This window comes from Odontesthes bonariensis, chromosome 4 (assembly GCF_027942865.1).
Source record: "Odontesthes bonariensis isolate fOdoBon6 chromosome 4, fOdoBon6.hap1, whole genome shotgun sequence".
NCBI lineage: Eukaryota > Metazoa > Chordata > Actinopteri > Atheriniformes > Atherinopsidae > Odontesthes > Odontesthes bonariensis.
Genome location: NC_134509.1, coordinates 16273058 through 16297957, shown reverse-complemented (window position 1 = coordinate 16297957; position 24900 = coordinate 16273058). Strand labels below are relative to the sequence as shown.

General features: G+C 41.9%; 1 protein-coding gene across 2 annotated transcripts; it reads left to right on the top strand.

Annotated features, from left to right (window-relative positions):
- The first annotated feature begins 978 nt into the window (after positions 1-978).
- stox2a (storkhead box 2a) lies at positions 979-24516 on the top strand. Of its 2 annotated transcripts, XM_075463203.1 has the most exons (5): positions 9120-9425; positions 9550-10966; positions 12576-12728; positions 15249-17778; positions 23665-24516. In XM_075463203.1, the coding sequence occupies exons 2-5, from the start codon at positions 10792-10794 to the stop codon at positions 23864-23866; spliced, it is 3060 nt and encodes a 1019-aa protein (XP_075319318.1). In that variant the 5' UTR covers positions 9120-9425; positions 9550-10791; the 3' UTR covers positions 23867-24516. The 2 variants fall into 2 exon arrangements, with proteins under 2 accessions (XP_075319317.1, XP_075319318.1); XM_075463202.1 differs by lacking the exons at positions 9120-9425; positions 9550-10966 and adding an exon at positions 979-1550.
- Positions 24517-24900: the final 384 nt, after the last annotated feature.

Sequence of the window (24900 nt, the reverse complement as noted above, 5' to 3'; positions counted from 1 at the left end):
AAAATACACAAAGTTTTGTTGTTGTTGTTTGAAAGGCACTAATTGGGACCATACCAGTAATAATATTGAGCGAGTGGATTTTCTGTTCAAGACAAAATTCCTTCTCCTATATCAGAGGTCTTCAACAGGGGGTCTGGGACCCCCAGGGGGTCCGCGGAGGTACAGCAGGGGGGTCGCGAAATCTTTGGTTGATTAGACGATTTTTAATATTTCTTTTTTCTTTTTTTTTTTTCAAACAGTTTTTTCTCACAAACGTGTGCCATCCACAGATGGTTTGAGGATTCATTGTCCCATCTACATGCATGTTTAAAGTTATTTGATTATTTGAACAGCTCAGTGTTGTATGCAAGATGTTTGTTTATAAATGGCAGTGGCACGGCCACCCTGTACCTTGCACATGTTTAAAATAAAAACATGAATATATTAACCTGTGTATTATTTGAATATAATATATATATATATATGTAATATAATTGAATGTACAATAACAGAGTAGCTATGTTTATACACGGCACTAGGCCCCGTTAAATATAAAACACAACTGTATGCCATATAAATAGTAGGGGGGGTCCCTGCTCCAACTCTCCATCAGTTTGGGGGTCCCTGGCCTGAAAAACGTTGAAGACCCTGGTCTATATCATCAAGTAACACTTGAGCTGAGGTTGCGTTTGCGTTGCATCATACAGGTGTGTTCATATATTTCCGGCCCCTCTTCTGCTCGTATTGTGATCGCTGAAATTGGTAGTTGTCAGTATTTGGTTGGGAAACAAAATCATTTCTAAAATATAAATAAATAAATGTAAAAAAAATAAATAAAAAAAGGCAAATGTTCGCTGTTCAAATTGAAGAACAGTAGTTTACGAGGAGCGCATGAACGCAGCAGCAGTCCTCGCCTCTGTTGTCGCTGAAAAAGGTTTTACAGGTCTTATGGGTCCTAATGCTCATGTTTAATGCTCTCTGACAGCTCCAGCTGGGACTAAGAGGTGGCAGCAGTGGACGGAGGATCAAGTTTCCCATTTCCCTGTTTTACATGGAGCACCTGACCTCAGCATTCACAGCACCGGGCTGTTGATTCCGGATCAGATCTCTTTCTTGCGCCGTTTCCTTAAACACGAGTAAACTTGATGTAAAGTTCGAGACTTTTTGTAGAACGAGAGAGCAACAATGTGTCTGCCGCTGAGTTGAGAAACTGCACTTTCCCCAGAGTCGCAGTGTGACCGCGGGGAGGATGGAGCAGCCTCTCCACATAACTCCGCACTCTCTGGCTCTGCTGCTGTCGCAGGTCTGCAGGGAGGATGAGGAGGACTCACCTTCATCACCGGCCGTGCATCGCACTGGCTACGAGGTCTTCGCCAGCTTCAAAGCCGTCAACCAGCGGCACTTCTGGAACAAGGCGCTGACACAGGCTCTTTCCGAGATCTTCTTTCTCGGCTGGATAGACGAGCGCGTGCTGCTGGTTCAGGGGGCAGAGGTCCACCTCCAGGTGCTCAGGGACGGGTGGACAAGGAGGACCCTGAAACCGCCACAGGGCTTTGACATCAACCGCATAGGTGGGTAAACTATTTCACACAGGAAAGTGTAGCAAAACAACCCCCCGCAGGCAGATCGCCACGTATTTTCCCTCCACATGGACATGTTTTGATGCGCAGGCAGGTGCTGGTGTAACAGAAGCAGAACACTGAGCTCGGGAAGTTTTGAGTTATCCGTGTTTGGAGAGCGTGTTTTCTCTTTTGTTTTGTCTTTGTGTGAATTCCACCTACAGGATAACAAACAAAAACAAAAAGTATGACTGAGTTAAAGGTAAGTTGGTCATATTTTACAACCAAAGTTCCCCACGTCTCCTTTCTGGAGCTACACTCCAGACTTGTCTGGGATTTTCTGTCTGACTTACTGAGATTTACTTACAAAAGTCTGATTTAAGTCTCTAAATCCCCACCGAAAGTCTTAATTTTGGCCCAGTGAAGCTTGGGAGCAATAGAAAACAATAAAGCTGTGCTTGTTTTTAGTATTTGACTCACAACAAGCAGAAGTTTTGATAAGTTTTCCACACCAAGCTGATAACTGGCAAATGTTGCTGCTGACTGGTTTTAAACCAAAAAAAAACCCACACTTCCTCTTTCCGGCTGCGAGTTCAAAAACTTTCTGCTGAGATTTTTTTACATTTCAGTGTGAGTCTATGAGTCAAGCGAGGTTGACAGCAGGGTTGCGTGAAACCAGTCGCAGCTAGTCTGATTTAGAAGGGAGTTAGGGCATCATCTGTAACCTCAGCTGCTTCATGTTGGCTTACTCATTCAGATAGAGGAGCTCAGGACTGAGGCCCAGTTCTACTTCAGTTCAGTATTTCCTCGCTCATCCTCCCCTTTCGTCTGTCAAAGCCATAACTTATGTGTCTGTTGAGACAGGTTGGGACGACTCAAGGTTTTGTTAGCATGTTCAACCCCTGCACCCATCAGGCTGCCTTCACAGGCCTCCCAAAGAGAGAGGCGTGCTGCATGTCAGAGATCTTCTTATTTATGCGAGTTTCACAATGGTGCCTCAGTTTGGGTCATCAGTTTCATCAGTGGGCAGCATTGAACCGCAGAAAGGAAGGTACAAGATACTGCATACATTTTTCCTGCAGCTTGAAGGGATAAAGTCGAAAAGCGACAGTGTATCAAGTTCTCAAGATTTATGGCGGAAGCGAAGCCACAAAGGAGAGAAAAACCACAGTGAAAGCGCTTTGATGTCAACAGATTTGAGATAATGACAGCTTGCTGGTGATTGATCTCTGAAGTGTTTTTGTCGGGCTGAATGGAAAATAAATAAAGTGTACGGATGGAAAAAAAAAAAAAGCATTTGTACACTTGAATCTGTGCAAAAGTCTTAATTTGCGCACTCTTAGTCTCAGAACTTCTTCAAGACATGAAGAAGTGGTAAATGAATGCAGCCTTGCAAAGGTTGTAATGAACATTGCTGGGTTATCCAAAACCCAAAACGCTTGTGTCTGCTAGTTGAAGTTGTGGACGCATCGAGGGAGTTGTAGTTCCGGGGACAGTGGACTACAAGTTAAAGTGTCAGATGGGTTTTTAAACACAACGGAGCCAAAATGTGAATAGTAAACCTGAATTATCCTACATAAAAGCCAATAGTGGTCTTTGTTTTTATGTACAAATTTACAGTTGATTGCATTTTACTGTGTGTTAGGTTACAGGCTGAGAAATGTTCCCTGGATGAGTCTCTGTATCCTGTCCTCAGTTTGTTCCTTTTACCAACGCGAAGCACCAACCAGGCACTTGACCATTGTGACTGAAATTTAAATTGAACCGTTTTTAAATTATTTTAAGACAGTGTGCAAGTGTCTAAACAGCTGCCAGTCGCCACCAATCGTGTGGAACTGAAAGCTGTTAAAACCTCTTCTACATATCGATGATGACTGTTGCTGGCTTCTTATCCCATCTGAGCGTCAGAAAAAGCTTCATTGGTAGCAAACACTGATAAGCTGTGGAATGTTTGTCTTATAGCTAATAGCTCACCAAACTCAACAATACCTGAGCCAACAGACTTTATGTGGAAATTGAGATGTATAGTTTTTAATACGAGGCAGATTCCCAGAACTAAAGTCCCAATGTAATGCTTTTAGAAATCAACTCAGGGTGAGGCCAACAGTGAGATTTATATGGGTCATTTAATGCTTTAACAGTTTAAATGCTGTGCAGCACTAAACTGCAGAAAGTATATATTTTGATGTCAGCTTTGTTGCCACCACAGTTTTGGGCAGATTAATCACACTTTAGTTTGATTGTGCAGCTATGTGAGTTCAATAGTTAAATTTTAACCATCGTGCCTCTTTGAGATGACCTGAAACAGCTCAGTTGTGCCAACTAACTCTCCACGTAAAAACAAAATTTTGTTTTGTTTAGTTTAGTTTTTAGAGAAACTCTTCTTGAATTCTGCTGTTATCTTTGAATCATCTTTAAGATGTCTTGTGTTTTTGTTTTTTTATGTAAAGATGATATTGATAATAATGTAAAAGTGAATACCAGTACAACACTGATTGTCAACACCATGCTGGAAGTTTATTTGACTCAGGTTCTTCAATTTGTCTCAAGATGTTTGTGTGTTGGCCAAGTTTAAACTTTTTTTTTTTTTTTTTAAATGTAGGTATTCATTAACTAAGTGTGCAGGAATTTACTTTGTGCTTGACACAATGTGCTCATGCAGCGAACAGTGATATGATCCGTTATCAACTAGGTGTTACACAAACAAATAAATAAAGCTACTGCTGAAGCTGCAGGGGAAGTGGGATGGATTCAAACCTTTGTAACTTAGAAATAAGATCAAATTTTTATTTTTCCATAAAATCAATATGCTTATACGGATGCCACAGTTTCACATGGTCTAGATAATCCACCAAACTGTCTGAGAATGTTTAATTAGGGCCAAGAGCCAAATGGCAGCTGGATTGATAAATCGAGACCAAAGTTGTGGGTTTTAAGCTGTGTGGAAAAAAAGTGTTTAATAGACAATTCAGTCTGATTAGGTGAGACTAAACAATGGGCAGGGAGGAGTGAGTGGTCCTTAGGAAGGAAAAGCGCTGCGTTTGTTCAGGAAAACTCTACCCAACTGTATTTCCCTGCTAAAGCACAGGTCTCCACTGGAAGGAAAGGGAGGGTCTCTGCAGAGAATTGGGGGAAATGTTTGACGCAGCAGAGGTTTTTTTTTGCCATATATTTTGATGTCAGATCCGGATGCGTTGTGTCGGCTGTTGGGACAAAAATCTGTCTCCTAATTCCGTGTCAGGCCCAGACAGTGAGTCTCTAAATGGCACTGCGCTGGAGTACGTGTGCCACAGGAGGGCAGACCACTGGCAATAAAGTGCTTGCTTGTGAGGAAGTCGGATGAGAATGAAACGTATCACAGGTCTGATCGTTGGCGTCTGATAACTCATACATCCCAAAGTTGCTGATAGCTTTTTAATGAAGGCAGATTTCAATTGATGTTGTGTTACTGGAATAAAATACAACACATATTGTAATTTGGTACATACACACTAATTTTCCTTTTAGGAAAAAGTATAGTGACCTTAATGAATCCTTAAAAGTGTAGTATTTGAAATTCACACATTAAAATATTTAAAAATGATTAGACCAGTGTTGTATAGTCTGTTGACTCTGGTGAGGGCTGTGATTTTATCCAGTGGCAAAGGCCTACTATTTTGAAGGCTCAAGATCAGCATTTGGCATTTTGGTCAATGCAGGCCTATAGGGTGGTTGTTTCCCAACCACAGTGTGCTTTATCATCCATTTTACAATGACTCAATATTCTATTCAATTGAAGGAGATGTGAAGCTAGTGATCACGACTATGGATTCAGTAGGAAAGTGTTTATTGATGTCAGAAATCAAGTGAAAATTCAGAATCAGAATTCATTTTGCAATTGCAACTAACAATTTACCTGTCAGCTGAGTCATATCTCCTTTAGCACACAAAATGTTATGAAGCACTTTCTTCAGCATGTTTTATTTTCATTAACTGCGTGATATTTTGTAGCTAAGCTATACCATTAAGAACCTAATTTATAGAACTGATGTGTCAATGCATCTTATTTCAAGCCATCAAGTTAAAGTTTATGACAATGTTATAACACTCTGATATATTCAATACACTTGATGTTGTTTTTTTATCTTTATTTTTTTTGTTAGATTTATTTTTACCTTTTTAAATCACCAGCATTAATGCTGGCCTACCCCATGATTAATCCTGCCTCATTACTTTATCAACAGTATATGTGTGTCTATGCAATGATAAGATAGGGAACATGAGGCTATGTTAGCTAGCGTAACCTCACACTATCATACATCAGACTGAAATGACTTCATGTGAATGTATGTGTGTAAATTTGACATGAATTAAACCTTAGGGCATTATCTTAGTCCTAACCTTGATTAAAGCTGCCGTCGGCAGGTTTTCAAAATTCCGAGTCTGAAGTCGGAAAATTCGAACTGATACAACTTTCAGGTCCCTCCTCCAACCTCTACCAAGCTCCAAACCGCCCCAAACCCCTCCCCCTCTGTGTACGAGGTTGTGCACGTGAGTTCACACCAGTGTGCGCGTGTATACCTGTCAATAACAGCATGTGCACAAGCTGTGATTGACAGGGTAGCGATTCCTCCCCCCTAACGTGATTGGTTAAAAACAGCCGGGAGCGCTCGATTTTTGCAAGCACGATTACAGGCTTTAGAGGGAGCTACAGAATTCGGGATTTTTCCTAAACAGCCTATTTAATATTCTACTTCCAGAATCCCATGACAGTTCAAGCTAATATGACTAAAAAAAAGTTGCCGACGGCACCTTTAATGTGTGAATCACATCGAATACATCTTTTTGTGCTGAACACAACAATTCAAACTGCATCTGTCCTCTTTAGCGCAATCATTTGAGTGTGACTCAAGCTATTTGTGGCGGATATGATGGTTTATATGAAACACTGGTGATTTCAAGGATAGAAAGGGGAGTACAAAATAGACTACTCTGGGTGAAATACCTTCAGTGCTTGACATCACAGAAAAAACAGCCGAAAGACTTTTTATATTTGTTTCTTTTAATGAGAGCCATGGACACAGAATTTCTTAGTAAAGATTTTGGTTCTGGAAGCTTTCACTTTTAGTTTGTGGACTGAGTGCTGACAAACCTATTTGAGAGGGCTTTTTACTTTGCCTTGCTTTGTAGCTGGATCATAAACAGCGGCATATGATCCAAACGTCAGGGAGCACATCAGCCTAAACCGAATCACTGGTGATTGTATCAACAGTTGCACTTAAAATAGCTTTTGCACTTTTTTTTGTGCCACTGCCCTTTACAGTTACTCTAATACTGTGCTCACATAGACTGTGTTTTAATTCAGCCAAATTTCAACTAAGCTGCTCTCCAAAACACATTTGTTTTTGGTTCTGTTGTCAGGTGGCAAATCAGTTCTGAAATTGTGACTGAAAAGCGACCCAACGCTATCAAAGGTCACCTTAAAAGTATTTCAAGATTGCTGAGGATAAATTCCAGATTTGTGCGTCACAGGACAAAAATCACCATCCATATAAAATTAATTAAAGACGAGTGTAGAGTGATCAATCAGATATGATTTGGCAGTTTAGCATCTGCTATGCGTTGGTGCTTTACTCATATCACAAATACACATCTGCTTGTTGCTGCATGTTGCTTCCCTTTGATGGGAGTTCCAAAAATATGTGAACCAATCGGAGGTGTTGGCTACTCGTGCTTGTGTTGGTGCTGTTGTTGCTCTTTTAGCTGTGCCCTGCCGCATAAAAGTCTGAATTCATTGTGGCTAAAGATGTGATTTGTGTGCTGTAAAACTTAAGTCTTAAATAACTAAGACTGTCCAGCTGTCACAGCTGCTGTCTGTGATTTTTAGCCATGCTTCTTTGTTCTTTACTGATTTTGTATATTTTGCCCTCTGCAAAAATTGTGGTTGTGGTTGTCCTCCTTATGGTTCAAGCTAACTTTCAAACAATCATTCTTAAACTTACTGCATTGTCACATTGGCTGTGTAGCCCAAATCCTTGACACTGCATGGGTTGTGATTGATGCACCCACATAATATATATATATATATATATATATATATATATATGTATATATATATATATATATATATATATATATATATATATGTATATATATATATATATATATATATATATACACATATATATGTTACCATGAATCTGCTGTAGTGCACCACCGGAATACCAATACGCACGTGCAAATGGCTCGCTGGTTGTAGTTGATTGAGATTTCCCTGCAGCAGGAGACGGACATCACTCTTGCAGTGCAATACTGGGAATGTTTGTCTAAAAAGTAACTAGATTGGTCGGCAGTTGATTTGTTGAAAAAAGTTGCTGAAGGGGACTCAAAGGTGACTAAATCTTGTGTCAAAGTTATACTGTTAGCAACATTTGCAAGTGACTCCTTTATGAAAAAGATATTAGGCCAAGTTACATATTTCTGTCCAGTTTCAAAGATCACACTCAGCTCCACCTTCTTTTCCAAATATGGCTTCTTTTGGCTCTAAAGAGACCAATAAGGGGACGGCCAAAGGCTGACCTTGCGGCTTTAAAGCCCATGAACCAATGGGTAACGTTATGGTGGCTACATCCAATTTTATTCAGTCTATGACTTAGAGTGTAGTCATGGTGGATGCTGTTAGTTTGCTAACAGTTAGCTATAAGCACAAAATACTGTATTACTGTATGTGATTGTACACAACTTTGCGATGTAGATTCATGTTTTCTTGATTAATCAATAAACAGTTAGATACAAGATGTCGGAAAATTGTTTTAAAAAGTGTGTTGAAGTTTAATATACTTTTTTTTTTAAACACTGGATAGCTTGTTTTATGCATCCAGCTGTTAAAAAAGAGATATTTAATTAGTTGTCATAAATTCCCGCAAAAAGCATCACATTCTGACAATTAAAAGTACTATCCCATTAGCAAATGCTGTTGAGTTACATACATTAATTGATTATCAAATGGGAAATTAATTCTCTGTGAACTGCATTGTTAACTAATGTGTAACCCCTTCATATTCAAACCAGGATTTGTTTTTGTAGATATCTTGCAAGTATTGAAAATAAAATCATTGCTGATGTGTGTATTTATAGGATTTTCTTGTTCTATTATCAAAACATGACCCAATTTTATTTCTTGTTACTATGATTGTGTTTCACATATTGGGATCTCAATGTTTTAGTATTTTCCTTCTATGTTATAGACAGCCCTATGTGGTGTCTGTCAGCTTTCTATTTTGAGTATCTGGCTCTTTAAGGGAACAGCACTCAAAGGTAACAGCTATGAGATCATCGGCTTGCGTCGTCATGGCAACAAAGGCTGTTGCAGCACTACTTAGAAATAAAATGGCTGGCGTAGTGTTGCTCTCCCTCCTCCTCCTCCTCTTTTTCCCTTCTACTCCTCTTTCTTTTTGGTATCAGTGAACTGGAGCAGATTGGTTGTGACACCGTCCTCCCTCCGCCCATGTCTCATCCTGCCCTCTCATTTTGCTCCTTGTAATGCCCCTCCAACCGTCCATTCACACTCCACACATGTGAGTCAGCAGGAGTCCGTTGGCGGCTTTGACTTGTGCTTTTTTACTTGCTGCTCCACGCAGTTAAGTTACTGAATCAACCGGTGGAAAGCAGTGATGACAAAGACACAAACTAGCAGCCTTAAAATGATCCCCATTGGTTGTGGGTTTTGTCTTACAGTTAGGTGAGGCACAAAAAGAGTGAGGATGGTGGTTAAAGGGGCCCTCATCTTTCAAGAGTACAGCCAGTGATACAGAGAAGTTGTTGAGGTAACAAGAGGAGGAAGGAGAGTGTGGATGGAGATTTAGCCAAAGATCCTGAGTTCTATCCTTCCCCTGGACATCGTCTGAGGTCTGAATCTTTTTTTTCTTTTCTTCTTGTGTGTGTGTTTCGATCTGTTGATATTTGCTCTCCTCTCTGCCTTATGTATGTCCTCGATCTCTCTCCCTTGCATCCTCTCCTCCCCTCCCCTCAGCCTCAATCACCCAGACACAGACGCATGCATGCTCACGCAGAATCGCGCGCAGCAGGCGGATGCGCACATACACACTTTCTCCCTCTCTCCCTCACACACATACACACACTCTCACACACTCTCACACACTCACACACACATACACACACATACTCACACACCCTTCCTGGAGGTGCTGGGAGCAGCTGCAGCATTAGCGTTGAAAGAGATTTGCCGTTGACTGGAGTTTGCATCCCCCCCTCCCCCTTTTAATGAATGGATTCTATGGCGATCAGCTCTGGAGCCTCCTCCGTTGGATTGAGGGAAACGTTGGATATCTATTCTTGAATTTATTTATTTATTTCTATGCTCTCCATTTTTTTCTCCCCACCCTCTGCTGGTGTGCTGTTGTCGAAAGGACGATGGGGTCTTGTGCTTGATCGGATAAAGATGGAGGTGAACGTAGTGTCTCCAGTGCTTGGCATACTGTTGAGGTTTCACTGCCCCTCAGGGTGAATGGAGCTTTTATTTCCATTTCTTTTTTAAGCGGGCTCTTTTGTTTTACGGGGCTCGGTCGATCACTCCTGTGGTGAATTGAGCTATTGTCGAAGACTGGGCCTCTTAAGCTTTGAATCTGTGACCAGCTATCCATCTCCTCCTTTCCTCCCCCCTTCTATTGAAAAGGAACAAGCAGATCCCAAAAGCTCCACTGAAATCTTTTCTCACCGTCCTCCTTGCTTCCAATGCCCCATTTCCCTCATCTCTACCCCTGCCCCCCCCACCTCTCTCCCGCTCCCTCCTCCCACATCAGAGTGGCTACGTAATGTGCCTCCCTACGCATGCAAATGGGGATGCTACAAATGGTGGCTGGGACTGATGTCGATGAAAGGGTGATGCCTTGTGCAATCACCTGCACCTCTGCCGCCACTGCCATCACTCTAGATCCGCTTGGGAGAGCCCAGCAGCCGATGACAACCACCCACAGTGCGAACACGGTCGTTTGTAGCTTGCTCGTGGATGTAAATGAGACGTGTGAATGTGTGTGAAGGTGCACACTGGTTTCTGCCATGTCTGGTGTGTGATCGCTCTAGCGGGACGTTCTCACTGATGCGGGGGAGGCACTGAGCCTGAGGTTGGTCGACCTCCCCCTTCCCCACCACCCTCTTTCCTTCCCCCTCCTCCCCATTTCACCAATCCCCCAAACCTCACCACCTTATCCCAGAGGCCCCCGGGGAGTGAAGGCCACCTGGTATAGGGGTCACGATGAAGAAGAACCGCAGCAGCAATCTGCGGCGGGCCTGGCCCAGCTCGGAGCTTCCCGAACGCCCGCTGGAGCACAGTCTTTCCCGTAGTGAGAAAGACATCCGTGTGCAGAAGCAGCATCTTCCTGCTCCTCCTCCGCATTTCTCTCCGTCCCCGCCAAGTTATCGTGCGCCAGGTAAGTCTGACACTCCCCCTGCTAGAAGCTCCACCCTCTCTACGCAAGGCTGCTCAAAGTTAGGAAAGACCTGATTTGATGTGGAGTTCAAAGTGGACAAAATATTTATGTTGTCGAGCAAGAAATGTTCCCCTTTTTCCTTGTTTTTCCAATGTGTTGGTTTGATCTAAAGAGAAATAGAGAGGAGCAAGAAAGATTTTGAATTATTCGCTCTCAGATTTTCCTTTATGTTTGGCCCTACTGGACACTCGATTACCATGTAAGATCCATGACATTGTTTCTTAGTGTGTCCAAGTCTGTGTAGCTTTTCCTACTTTCTGACATATTCTACTATGTTTGTCATATTCATATTTTATATTATATATATCAAACTAGCAGCAGAACATTCTGAAAAATGTTTACTTTGTTTTTGGTAATATTTTTGTGTAATTATGGCCAGTCTTAAGTTTCTATATATGTGTGTGTGTGTGTAGGATTGTATTTCCTTTAAGTCACATATCGTCTCTAACTCGTGTTTTGTGTTAATTGAAATTACATAAAGGTCTAATATCCTCACCATGCAAACCAAAGCAAATTCTTTCAGTGTTTGTTATTGCAAATATTTGCTTATTTTGTCTCCCCTCTGAGAGACTTCAATAAATACTATGAGAGGTTACTAAAAAAGCAAATGACAAGACGGTCTTCTTTTTTCTTTTCTTTTTTTAGCTGACCGACTAACAGAGTCGGCTTTTCTTGTGTTTAATATGAATCGAGCAAAGCCTTGAACAGCCACATAAAGCTTACGGGGGTTTTAATACTAAGCAGAGATAACGTCATCGTGTTGCTTAACTGACCATTCAGCTGAGTGTGCTGTAGAGGCAGAGTTCTGCACACATTCTTGCTAGAGCAAAAGAAGCATGGACATCAAATGATAAAACTTGAGAACACTGGTTAGGAATTCTGAGTTTGTTGATTAACTGTAAAGATTAGGGAATAGAATGTCAAATTAGAAATAAACGTAGAGGGTTTAAATGTTGCAGTTTCTGCATGGGTTCGTGTGATACTCGGATGTAGGTCAGAGGACAGGGTCACTACTGCACAGATGCTGCAGGGCTGTATTCAGTGTGCTGCTTTACAACCTTCCAGCAGGACAGATGTTCGCTCTCAGAGGAGCTTGAAGCCAGCCTTCTGGTTGTAGGATGATCTCATCACGCGCTACCGCTGACAGCAAAGACAGCTTATGGCAGCCATGAATTTCTGTGTGTAAGCTCTCAGTGTGGCACTCAAGTCAATTATGTTGAGTTAGATTTTACTACATTGTTGCTCCTGAAGTGCTGCTTCTGCTCCCTTTTTTGTTTCAAACATGATGTGAATCAGACCAGCAGGTTGCAAAGATTCAGGTGATCTCATGCTCCGGTTACGGCTGCTGCAGCAGCTGCCTCGCTTTGCTAACCTACAAGAAAAAGCAGCAGTGAGAGGCTAAGGAAGCACAGAGCAGAGAGGAGGAGCCGTTTCAGGCAGCATGCACACTGCTGCTGTTTGACCATTACATCATAGCTTCACACGCTGCACCTGCTGTTCATTCATGATCTCACAGTTGTGCTTCTGCCTCCTCCACCTCCTCCTGCAGGTGATGTGTCTCCGATCAGTATGTCACCTATCAGCCAGTCACAATTCATCCCGCTGGGGGAGATCTTGTGCTTGGCCATCTCTGCTATGAACTCTGCCCACAAGCCTGTCAACCAGGAGGCACTGGTGGAGCACCTCACTGCCAGCTTCCCAGGTAAGCCCTCTCACCTGCTTCCTAAAATGGAACTTTGCTCAACCACACAAATATTTCCACAAAGAAATATTGAAAATATTATGTGCTATACACAATGTGGCATTCTTTAATCTGGTCTCTGTTTCCAATTTTAGATGAATCATCTCACAAAATTCTTAATGCAAAAGTCTCAAACATTTTAAGTTTGATATTTTATTCGCTACTCTTTGAAGGCTAATGCTGTGTGTACACCAAGGGCGACCTACGCTACCTGGTAGCGGAGGTAGCTGGAGAAGCTTCGCTTGAGAATTTGCTTTGGTAGCTTTGTTCGCTCGTGACGTCACATTTAGAATGTTAAATTTTTAAAGGCCCCACGGCTGTGCAGCACCCCAGGGAAAAAGAACAAAGGAGGAAAGAGAGGGCAGGGACACGAATAAACGTGTTGTTATTTACAATTTGTTATACAAGATATACATCACGTTACAAATGATGTAAAACTACATTAGGTACACCTGAGAAGAGCAGGAATAGGAGAGGCAGCTGTGAAAAATAAACTAAATTCGAAATAAAATCCGAAATAAATCCGAATAAAAGTCAATTGCAGTGAGAAAGGTATGCGTGGGGTTACTACACTATTGTATTGAAGCACTCGACACGGCAATTGCAACAGTCTCAGGATTAAACGACTATTGTTTGGATAGGAACCAAAGTTTACACATCTGTTTCCGCGAACCCCGCGGATTGTCGGACCCCTACAATCTGTGGATTGTCATTGGTTTTCGCCGAAACGCGTCATAGCTCATTACCATAATATTAGCTTGAGTTTAATCGCTGGAATCCGCTCTGGTCGCCCAGTTTGCTCACCCTCCATAGAGAAATAATGATTTCCGGCGCTCAGGTAGCGTAGGTCGCTCTTGGTGTACACGCAGCATAAGGCAATGTTCAAAGAGCAAATATCAATAATCTGGCACAGGAGTAAGATGTGTGTCTAATGCCTTCGGCATTGGCACCCATAATGAGTTGAGCATTTAAACATCAACTAATCTCACTTAAAGGTTCACAAGACACTCCTGACACACTTGGGATAAAGCATTGTGTCTTTGGATATTACACTAATTCTGAGAGGCCATTATTGTGTGATCAATTCCAGTACTTTTTTTTTTTTCTTAACTTTGTCATGATGGTTTTGCTTTAAAATTTCTTATAGAGTTTTCTATGATTCTGCACAAATGTAACCTAAAACATCATGAGATTTCCAGCTAATCAAATAAGACGTTAATGCTATGGTTGGTCATTTATATATGTAGGAAACTTTTTTCAATCAAAGGAATGGCAATCAGGTGTTAGAAGACTGGTTTTATAATAAGAGCAGGGATATATGTAAGTCTGGTTTTCACTAGTGTGTCATGGCACAAACAAAGGAAATCAAAGAGTTATTGATGCTCATAAGGCTGGAAAAGGTTACTGAACCATCGGTGAAGAGTTTGGACTCCATCGGTTCACAATCAGGATGATTGTGTACAAATGGATTAATTCAGGACAAGGAATGGTTTACCAACAAAGATCACTCCAAAAAGAAATTGTGTCATTGTCTTTGAGGCCATGAAAGAATCTAGAGTAATAATTACCTTAATTCGCTAAAGGCCTCAAAGATTTTTTTTTTTTAAGGTTCTTAAGTTCATTATAAGGAGGAGAAAATAGCGGTGGTCATCGCAGAGCTGCAAGGACAAAGCTATGATAACCTGCAAAACCTATATTATTCTGTGACCGCATTGGTGAAATAAGCCTCAAATACTAATTAACGTAGTGTTGATTTCAGCACAAATATCAGTTTTCATTTTATTTATTTATTTTATTTATATTTTCTTGCTTGGACCGCTTTATTTGTTATATTAGACAAACCTAAATCTTTTAGGCTCCAAATGCTGAAAATTGTACTAAATAAATACATGTTGTCATATGCTATCAGAGATGTGGAGGGATTCCTTTAACTAGTATAATTTCTTTGATCTAGAGTTTTAACATTGCCAGATTGCCAGTGCATGTCTCTACGAGCATGTTTCGATGTCAGTATTATAGTAGTTAGAAGACAAAGGAAGATGATGATTAAAGAAAAGTCAGGTTTGCCAGCACAAAGGCAAAATGACATCATTCTCTATGTTATTAAAGAAAATAAAACATATTTTCATCACTGAAAAATTAAATAGATCAAATTAGAATAACTACCAATTGCTTGTCTCTTAAATTTTAGCCCTGTTTAAAGAAACTAACAAAGAGCGCCAACCGTTTCAAAATATACTGAGTATGTAAGGCTGAGTATCTGTAAAATATTTCTAAATTATTACATGAGACATACATACATAAATTTGTTACAGCTTTGTTTTGTTTTTCAGTTTTGCTTGCATATAACTCAATGCTAAATTAGGACAATTTTCTCAATTGATCCTGTGTCTCTTGCTGTCATGCAATTTTCATAAGGTTTATTTGTTAATTTTTTAAAATCAAATATATAAGATAGTGTCCAAAATGTGTTTCCTACAGGCGTGCCTACACCCAGCTCAGAGGTTCTGCGACACACCCTGAACATGCTGGTGCGAGAGAGGAAGATATACCCAACTCCAGAGGGCTACTTCATTGTCACTCCCCAGACCTACTTTATCACTCCCTCCCTCATCAGAACAAACAATAAGTGGTATCACCTGGAGGATCGGCTTCCAGAACGTCAGCAGCAGCAACCACAGCAACAGCAGCAGCAGCAACAACCTCAACAATGCACTTCACCTCAGTCTGGCAACGTCACGCCGTCCACAGCAGGCTGTCTGAGGGAAAGGCCTCCTCGCAAGAATCACAATGACTCATACAATTCTTATCGTGAAGACCCTTCCAGACTACATGCCCCAACGCTCCAAAGTAAGTCACCGAAGGAGCACAAGGGAGATTCCTATAAAAATAAGCCACCTAAGGATCACAATGGCGGGGAGCCTCTTCCAAGCACATCATCCAAGGAGCACCGGGGAGAGCCGCCATCATACCCCTATCCTCCAGCTGCCACTTCCCCACCTATTCAGCCACCACCGTCTCAAGAGCTAGCTGATAAGAACAAAAGCATCACTTCTTTCGCTTATAAAACTGACACTCTGACCAAAAAGAAAGAAGGAAGTGGTGGTGGTGGAAATGGCGAGAAGCAATCCAAAAGGTTTGGACTCAGGCTCTTCAGACTGAGTTTCAAGAAGGACAAAATGAGACAGCTGGCCACCTTCTCAGCCCAGTTCCCCCCAGAGGAGTGGCCCCTCCGTGACGAGGATGTGCCAACCACACCCATTCCCCGGGAGGTGGAGATGGAGATAATCCGCAGAATTAACCCCGACCTAACTGTGGAGAATGTCGCAAGGCATACGGCCGTGATGAAGAGACTGGAGGAAGAGCGCACACAGAAGAACAAAGCGGGATCTGCCCAGCACAGTGCACGCAGCAGGAGGGGCAGAGGCCACCGGAGGGCTCCACATGGTAAGTCGCGCTCTCATAGTAAACCCCGGACGTCCAGGGGAGACCCATCTGAGGGTTCAAACTGGGATCTTGTGTTTATGGAAAGGGATTACCGCTTCTTTAGCCACTCGTTAGTTCGCTCGCCTCGGGAAGCTATGTACACATTGGAGCGCAGACGAAGTGGAGGAGCAACGTACCTGGTTCACAGCAACCCTAATATTACTGAATCGTACTGCCCTGTTACCCCTGAGTGGGATGTGTCTGGGGGGCTTGCCAAAAGAGGGACAGAGATGCCCTTCCCTGAGCCTTCGCGTGGAACATGCCAGTCCAGAGTGCAAAGAAGTCACAGTCACAATCAGGACAGGAAGTCACGTCATGAAAGGTCAGATCAAGCTAAAGAACGATCTCGGTCCATGGACAACTCTCTCAAGGTGCCATCACTGGGCGCACCAGAAGACTTCGAACCCTGTCTGGAGGAGCGTAGTCATTACTATACTGACGATGGCACCCTGCGGGCCACGCAGAAGTCCTCCCATTACTCAAGGATCATGTTCTCTGCTGCTAAGTTCCACTCTGATTTTAATGTGCCTGATTTGGGGAAAGGGAGTTTGGACGAGTCAAGGATCCGGAGTACGATAGAGAGGAACAAAAGCAGAGACAGCTTACCGACATATAATGAACTGATGGGACTTTCTCCTAAGCCCTCAACAGATGAGTACTTCCAGTGCAATACATCAAATGAAACAATCCTTACTGCCCCTTCGCCTCAGGCAAAATCAGAATATGACACATTAACCTCATCAGGGGGACTCCGAAAGGGCTCTCCAGCTGACCGGCAAACGCCTCACCTCACCTCTCCTCATACAATGGAGTACAAAGAGGACTTGTCGGCAGCAAAGGGACAGAGCAGCTCAGCGCGACTGACGCCAAGCCAGACGCCAGAGCCTGCACAAAATGCCCGGTTGACGCCACACCAACACAATGTAGATCCTGGAGGGGGAGGAGGCAGCATAGTAATTAAGAGGAAAGAGATCTTCAGTAAGGACACTTTGTTCAAACCTCCACATAATGCCTTGTCCACTGGCTACGTGGACAGCAGCTACACCAAGTCCGGCACATTGCGGAAAGCCTCACATGCCAAATCAACAGAGGCCCTAGACAATCCTGAGCCCCAGCAGCCTTCCAATTCAGCCACTTCCTCAGCGTCACCTGCAGTTTTACAGAGCTGCTTAGAGCCAACAGTCCCCTCTGCCTCCTTTGACTATTATAATGTATCAGATGACGAGGAGGAGGAAGAGGCAGAGGAGGACTCGCACAAAGAGTTGGCGACGGCAGAGGACAACAAAGACCGCGGGGAAGGGGGTGGTAATGGTGGAGGCAGCGGTGGTGGTGGAGAGGGAACCATGCAGTGGCTCCTGGAACGGGAAAAGGACCATGATCTGCAGCGGAAACTGGAGACCAATTTGACCCTACTCAGCCCCAAGGAGACAGAGAACTGCAGCAGCCAGAAGTCGGCCCACTCTGCCCGTTTGGACAGCATGGACAGCAGTAGTGTCACAGTGGACAGCGGATTTAACTCCCCCAGGTACGAGCTAAAATGAACTGTACATCACAGAAAACTATGTAAAAAAACCTATGGTGTGGCCTGTCTCAAAGTCATAAGAAAATGAGCAGCATTCTCTGCTCTGAAATGCTGGGGGTACCATGAAGACAGAGCTCAGATCATTTCCAATGAACCATACGAACAATCAAACAGATCTTGTTTTAATCAAGCAAATTGTTTTAATGAAAAATCTCTGGTAAAAGTTTATAAAACTACAAGGTAAATAATTAGGCAGGTCATTACTCCTGAAACTTTGGTTATCTGTGTAGGTTTGCAGCCCTCAAACTTCCACATGCACTGCTGGCTCTGCTCTGTGTGTTGCTAGATCTGCAGAGGTGCCACATTTCAGCTTCACTCTTCACAATACTAACCCAGTTTTTCTTGTTCACATTATTCCTCTGCAGTTTAAGTAGATGGCCCAAGTTAGTGAAATTCTGCAGTCCAGAGAAGACCCATCTCTATGATTAGGGCAGAACAGTCAGCTAGCTAGTTGATTGTCCAAGGCTATTTCTGGCATTCCAGTTTTTTCCTCGCATTATATACTGCTCCATCATGGAAATATGATTTAAAAAAAAAAAAAAAAAAAGTTGAACAGTCAAACAGTAAAACACCATTATTTCAACAAGATTTCAAGTATCTGTTGTCCAGTACATGTTTTATGCAAATATTTGAATTTGCTTTACTCTGGCTTAAATGATTTAGTAGTTTAATTGCCTGCTAGCCTTCCTACCTGCTGTAGATGGTGATGCTCCCAAAGTGAGACGACTGACCTGTCACAAAGAAAGCTCATACTGTAAGTAACTCCCATCGAAGAGCTAACTTTCAGTTTGTTACTTTGTGCTCACACCTCATTGCTACTTATCAGATGAGCATCTGTATTGCGAAGTCTCCGATCTATCTGTTTGTGATCAAAACGCAAAAGATTTGAATAGTCAGTATGATTGGGTGTGAGAACCGTCAATAATGGCAGTTTATAAATTAGAAGGGCCAAAATGAAGTACAGAAAAAAAAAAATTGAAAGGCAGTACAAGGATCTCACAGGACCTTCAGTTCAGTGAGGTCTTCAAATGACTTTTTCAGAGGTCGGATACCTACAATATGGAAAACATCAATGATAGAAATATATATTTAAAAAAAATACATAAAGACATTAAAAAAGATAAAAGATAACCAAAGTTTTAGACCAGTGGCTGCTACATCCCTTGTTCTGAAAACTTTTGAGAAAATGTTAAAAGATAAAATTGTCTCGAGAATTGATGGCAGATCTGACGCATTGCAGTTTAGAGAGAGCGTATACACACCTCGAAAGAACCTGAATCCCATGTGAGACTTTTATTTGCTGACTTTTCTTCAGCTTTTAATAAGATGCAGCCTCATATTTTGATTGAGAGGTTAGCCCCTTATTTTATTCTACCTAATTGGATTTTATTGTGGCTTCTACATTTTTTTAACTAAAAAGTTCAGCAGGTTTTTGTGAGTGGTACTCATGCCTCATCCTGTCAGTTCAAATACTGGATCACCTCAAGGTCTTTCACCTTTGCTTTTTATCATGTACACAGACAGCTGCAGGACATCTGAAGAAGGCAGCTACCTGATAATGCTGCCTTGCTGTCTCTTCCCCAAGGTCCACAATCAGATCATGGCTGTGTTTCACCTGCTTTTGTCAAATGGCGCATTGATCATTTTCTTGATCTTAATGTGACAAAAACCAAAGAACTAATTATCGACTTTAAGAAAAACATTGATCAACCAAAATTCAGCGTCATACACAGTGAGGAAGTCCAAATTGTAAGTGCAGACAAGCATCTGGGAACAGTGTTTGACTCCCAACTTAAGTTTGATGCAAACGCAGAGTCAATTACCAAGCAAAGACCACAAAGAATTCACTTGATATGGAAGCTAAGCTCTTTTGGTGTTTTTCCAGAAATATTTCATTCATTTTATAATATTTTTATTGGAAGTCTCTTAACATTCTCATTCATAAGTTGGTTTAATGGGCTGTTAGTGAAGGCCAAAAAAGTTTGGACAGCATTGTCAAAGTCTGCTCCAAGATTATTGGAGTCCAGTTAAAGGATCTGTGTTCACTTTGGAAGATTCGAGTGGTCCAGAAAGAAGGAGGAGGAATTATTCGTCAATCTGGCCATGTTCTTACCAGTGAATTTGTTTTGATGCTCTCGGGGTGCCGTTATTTTGCATCCCTGTGGAAAACAAACCTACATACTAACAGCAGGTGTTTTCCTTAGGTTTATGTTTTTAATTCTGATGTTGTTATCACCTGATTATCTGCTTAAGGCCATATAGCCTCGTTTCCACTATGCAGTCCGGTACGGGTCGGTTCAGAACGGTTCGCTTATTTCAGTGTTTCCACTACCACGAAAGCGTACCGGTCCCATGGTACCCGTGGTACCCGTTACCATTTTTGTAACCCTTCTGCTCGGGGTACCTAGCACACAGGACCGGTTCCAGGCTCTGCTCTCCGTTGTTGGTGAGGAGGCTTTGCAGCGGGAGCTCGATGGCGCTGTGCCAAACGAAAAAGTTTCCCCACCAAGAGCAGGAGCGGCGTAGACCGAAAACACTGGAGGTGGTTCGAAATTATGGATGCTATTTACACTTCGGCACGCACTCCGCCCACCCCTGAGGGTCTCCTTTGTACAGTGGGAACGCAAAGCTGACCCCAAAGCGACCCGACCCGTACCGAACCAATACAAATTGACCCGAACCGTACTGACAGTGGAAACAAGGCTTATGAGGCAATGTGGGGGTATCGGATGCTGATCTCTTGTCACTGACATGGTGTTACTGTTGTTGTGAGGCTGTTGTGTTTGTGCTAAACAGTGAGAACTGGGAAAGCTGTCAAACTGAATTGCCCATTTGGGACTCAAAGTTTTCTGAATCTGAATATATTGACAGGTTCTACAACAAATCGGCATACGAACAGTTGTTTTTACTAATTTTTCGGTTGGTGTCACTGGAACAGCATGTCAGGCACTGTCATAATTCCGTAAGAGTGGCTCATCACCCTGATCACTGACATGCTGTTGTTGTTTTTTTATTTGATTGCAATAATTGGAATTGAAATTAAAATTAAGATTAAATTTATTTGTCATGCATACACACAAAATTTGTCCTCCGCTTTTAACCTATCCAGGTTGGCACCTGTTGACACACACGCACAGGGTCACACACTCATAGAGACAGATGCCAACCTGGAGCGGTGGGCAGCCATTCGCAGCGCCTGGGGAGCATGGGGGTACGATGCCTTGCTCAAGGGCACCTCGGCCGTGACAAGGAGGTGGACTGACACCCCTCCAGCTGGCAGTTCCACCAATGTTTTTGAGTGGCGAGAGTGGGAATTGAACCTGCCAACCTTCCGGTTATTGGACGACCAACTCTAACCACTGAGCCACGGCCAAAATGACTGTTTTGTCTCAACTGTTGTGTTTCCTGACTGTTTTAAACTTTAGATGACTGCCTATTTAAACGTACGTCAGTTGTGTCTGCAGATTATTGCACCTCATCATGCAAACCGGGTGCCAACTCCTCACAGTGAGCCCAAAGCTAGTATTTAAACCAAGACCCCTCATGCTGACATGGCTAACCATGCAACACCATGCCCCCTTAAAAACCTACACATGTAATTTAAAGTTGATTCTATTTTTGAAGTATGAAGCAAAACAGATATTTGTTCAAGAGAAGTAAGGTGAGCCTTATACAGTGGTGTAGTGGGGCCTCGGGACTTGGGGATCCTCCTCATTTCTGCCCAATTCGTTTTTAGTGGGTCATCCAACTGGGATAAACAACCCATTAAAATTTAGGCAACTGGTACGAGTCAATTAGAGGCAAAGACAGGCAGGTCATGTCTTTGACCTCTGAGGAAAAATAATTCCAGCTCAGTAGTTATGGTAATGCACGGAAGAGTTTTGGTAGTGGGTATACTCTGTGATGACTAAAAAAATCGGTGGCCATACTTCACATACCAGCATACACCCAGCACTACACCAGTGGTCTTATATGAACAACAGCAGTGTGATTGTGAGGAGAAGTGTTTTTATTTGTGATAGAATATTAACACAAGGTTAATATTATTCTTAAAGGGATAATCCGGAGTAAAATGCACTTTAGATCAATTTACGGGATGTTGGGAGTACATACGTTGAGTTGACATCAAAATCATGTCATTCGGATGTGTTTTGAGAATTTCGATTTGACCGTTTTTAGCCAAAAGTCGTTAGCCTGGAAGTGATGAGGGCATATGATGTCACCGCTACAAAACGCTATTTTTATACCTCTTCTACTGCTCCAAACAACATAACACTTACGTGGTAGTGAGTAGAGGGTCCCTAAAGCCAAACCGAAGTGTCCCGAGGTCTTCATGTGGTCGGATATAGAGTCCAGAATTAATTTAATCAAGCCAGTACCTTTCCGGAAATGTGTCTGCTGCAGCTGCAGCGCTACAGACCGTGGTGAAGTTGGTTTGATATTGGATATTCGACAAATATTCACAATAAGGAAATAAGGTGTCTTTTTTTTCAAACCAATATCAAACCAACTTCACCACGGTCTGTAGCGGCAGCTGCAGCAGACACATTTCCGGAAAGGTACTGGCTTGATTAAATTAATTCTGGACTCTATATCCGACCACATGAAGACCTCGGGACACTTCGGTTTGGCTTTAGGGACCCTCTACTCACTACCACGTAAGTGTTATGTTGTTTGGAGTAGTAGAAGAGGTATAAAAATAGTGTTTTGTAGCGGTGACATGATTTGCCCCATTCACTTCCAGGCTAACGACTTTTGGCTAAAAACAGTCAAATCGAAATTCTCAAAACACATCCGAATGACATGATTTTGATGTCAACTCAACGTATGTACTCCCAACATCCCGTAAATTGATCTAAAGTGCATTTTACTCCGGATTATCCCTTTAAATGTTTAAATTTCCCCCTTGCCGTATACAGTTGTTGACTTTGCAATAAACTTTAGACATTAGAGTCCTTATTAGTTGAATTATGTAAGTTATGTGATGAACTCTTGAGCACGCGTATATATTTCTTATTTCAAAAGATTACTTTGAATATTAGAAACATACATATGCGTCCATAGTTCACTGCGGTAGTATCCCTCAATAGACAATCTAATCAATTTGACGGGCCTTTTTAGTTACAACCTGCAGATTGTGTAAAACATCAGTTTTTTTTCAGACCTTTACAGCTCTTTTCAGTCTAGGTTTCATGTGTAACATGATATTCTGTGTTACACATGAAACACGTAATATCAGAAGTATATACATATGTATACTTCTGACAAAGTGTGATTGTTTGCAATGTGTGCCATTGTTAGTGAACACTGTTCACTAACAATGGCAATAAAAACGAATTCTGAATTCTGATTGTAGCCTGTAGTAATCAAAAATGGGCTTGAAAATATGTGGAATAAATGAGTAGTTATGTAACACATTTTTAACATGTCTTATGGATTCATATGGCTAAGTCTTTGAGCTTTGACCTATAAAGATGCTTTATTTTATTTCATAGCCTGATTTTATGCATTGGTAAGTTAAAAGGTGCTATACAAGCTAGTTTAACATTTATTATGTAATTAGTCAAGGTTGCTTTAAAGAAAAGGTCATTGCACTGATGTGTAATTCCTCTGAAAACAAGTCATCCTTCTGTTTGAGAAGAAATGAGTTATTTTGTTATTATTACCAAACAAAATTCGTATGCTTTTATGGGAGTCTGCTGAAGGCGCCTTTTAGAATGGTTTTAGCTCGGTTATAGTGGAGTTCTTTTCTTAGTCTGACAGTTATCGTGAACAATATTGCTTTTTTTTTTTTTAAACTAACACCTTGTTGTATTTTCTATTGTGCAGAACACGTGAAAGCCTTGCATCCAACACATCCAGCATTGTGGAAAGCAATAGACGGCAGAATCCGGCGCTGAGCCCAGGCCACATTGGCACCAGCGGTATTGGACTGCCATTCAGCTTTCGCGCCATCCCTGAGCCGCCCACCACACAGCCTGAGAAACTCCAGAAGTCATCAAACTGCCTGGCCTCCATCACCAGCGTCTGACAAGCAGCGCAGACTGAGAAAGTGACGGTGGTGGAGGAGAGAGGAAGTGAGGTGTTTCACCATTTTTGCTCCTCACTTTCCTCAACCAACACATACATGAACTCTGTCTTACACAAACACACACACATCTTCAGACTCCCGAGGATCCATTTACTGGGACTGTTATAAAAACAGGCATGGCTTCAAGAGACTGTTCCTACAGCATAAAGAACTTCAATGCAAAAAAGAGAAGAGCAGAATATCAAGGCCGCAACGGGTGCAGAAACCTACATGAAGTACGTGGATTTTGGTGACATGGACTCTAGTTTGGCTTATATCAAGATTCTTGATTACTGGTATTGGAAAGTAGTAGACTATAGGATTCAAGTTACATTTGGAAATATCAAAAGACTTTTTATATTGCTTAACAATACATGTCCAATTAAATGTTCTCCTTCCTGAAATAGCATTAAGTTCTTCAGGACAATTTCATGTATCAGCACAATGTCAAGATAATAAAAGTTGATCCTGAGAACAATGAATGAAAGATATAAAAACATAAATCAGCTCAGATTTGTGTACCGCAATGCAAATTATGTATGTATACTCGATACTTTTGATATCCTAATTATTATAATGGTGGTATTAAAGATGCTATGTGACCAAAATAATGTTTGGATGAATACTTGGATGTTTTATCTGACCTGGAGCTTTTGGTCATTTCCTATGAACTTCCTTGGCTGATGTTCCAATGATCCTCTTTTTTTATCTGGAGCGCTTCAAGCAGCACACCTCCACGTAGGCTGAAAAGCTGAGGTTTTGAGTTAATACTCAATGTGGGAACAGAAATTGACAAAACATGTTCATTGCATTCATTTAGTTGCAGTTCTGGAGCATCTTACACAACAGATGGAGTGTATTTAGTTATGTGAAAAAAACTTTAAGTCTCATCAAAGATGGTGTTCATGTCAAAGGTTTGAGCTAATGCTCTTTGAATTATTGTTGACATGGAGCATTGTGGGAACTGTAGGCAAAATTACCAGATATGTGTGAGC

Coding starts and splice junctions, on each gene's coding strand:
- stox2a (XM_075463202.1), top strand. CDS start 1,229: ATGGAGCAGCCTCTCCACATAACTCCGCACTCTCTGGCTCTGCTGCTG. Junction 1,551..12,575: donor CTTTGACATCAACCGCATAG/GTGGGTAAACTA, acceptor CTCCTCCTGCAG/GTGATGTGTCTCCGATCAGT. Junction 17,779..23,664: donor AGCGGATTTAACTCCCCCAG/GTACGAGCTAAA, acceptor TCTATTGTGCAG/AACACGTGAAAGCCTTGCAT.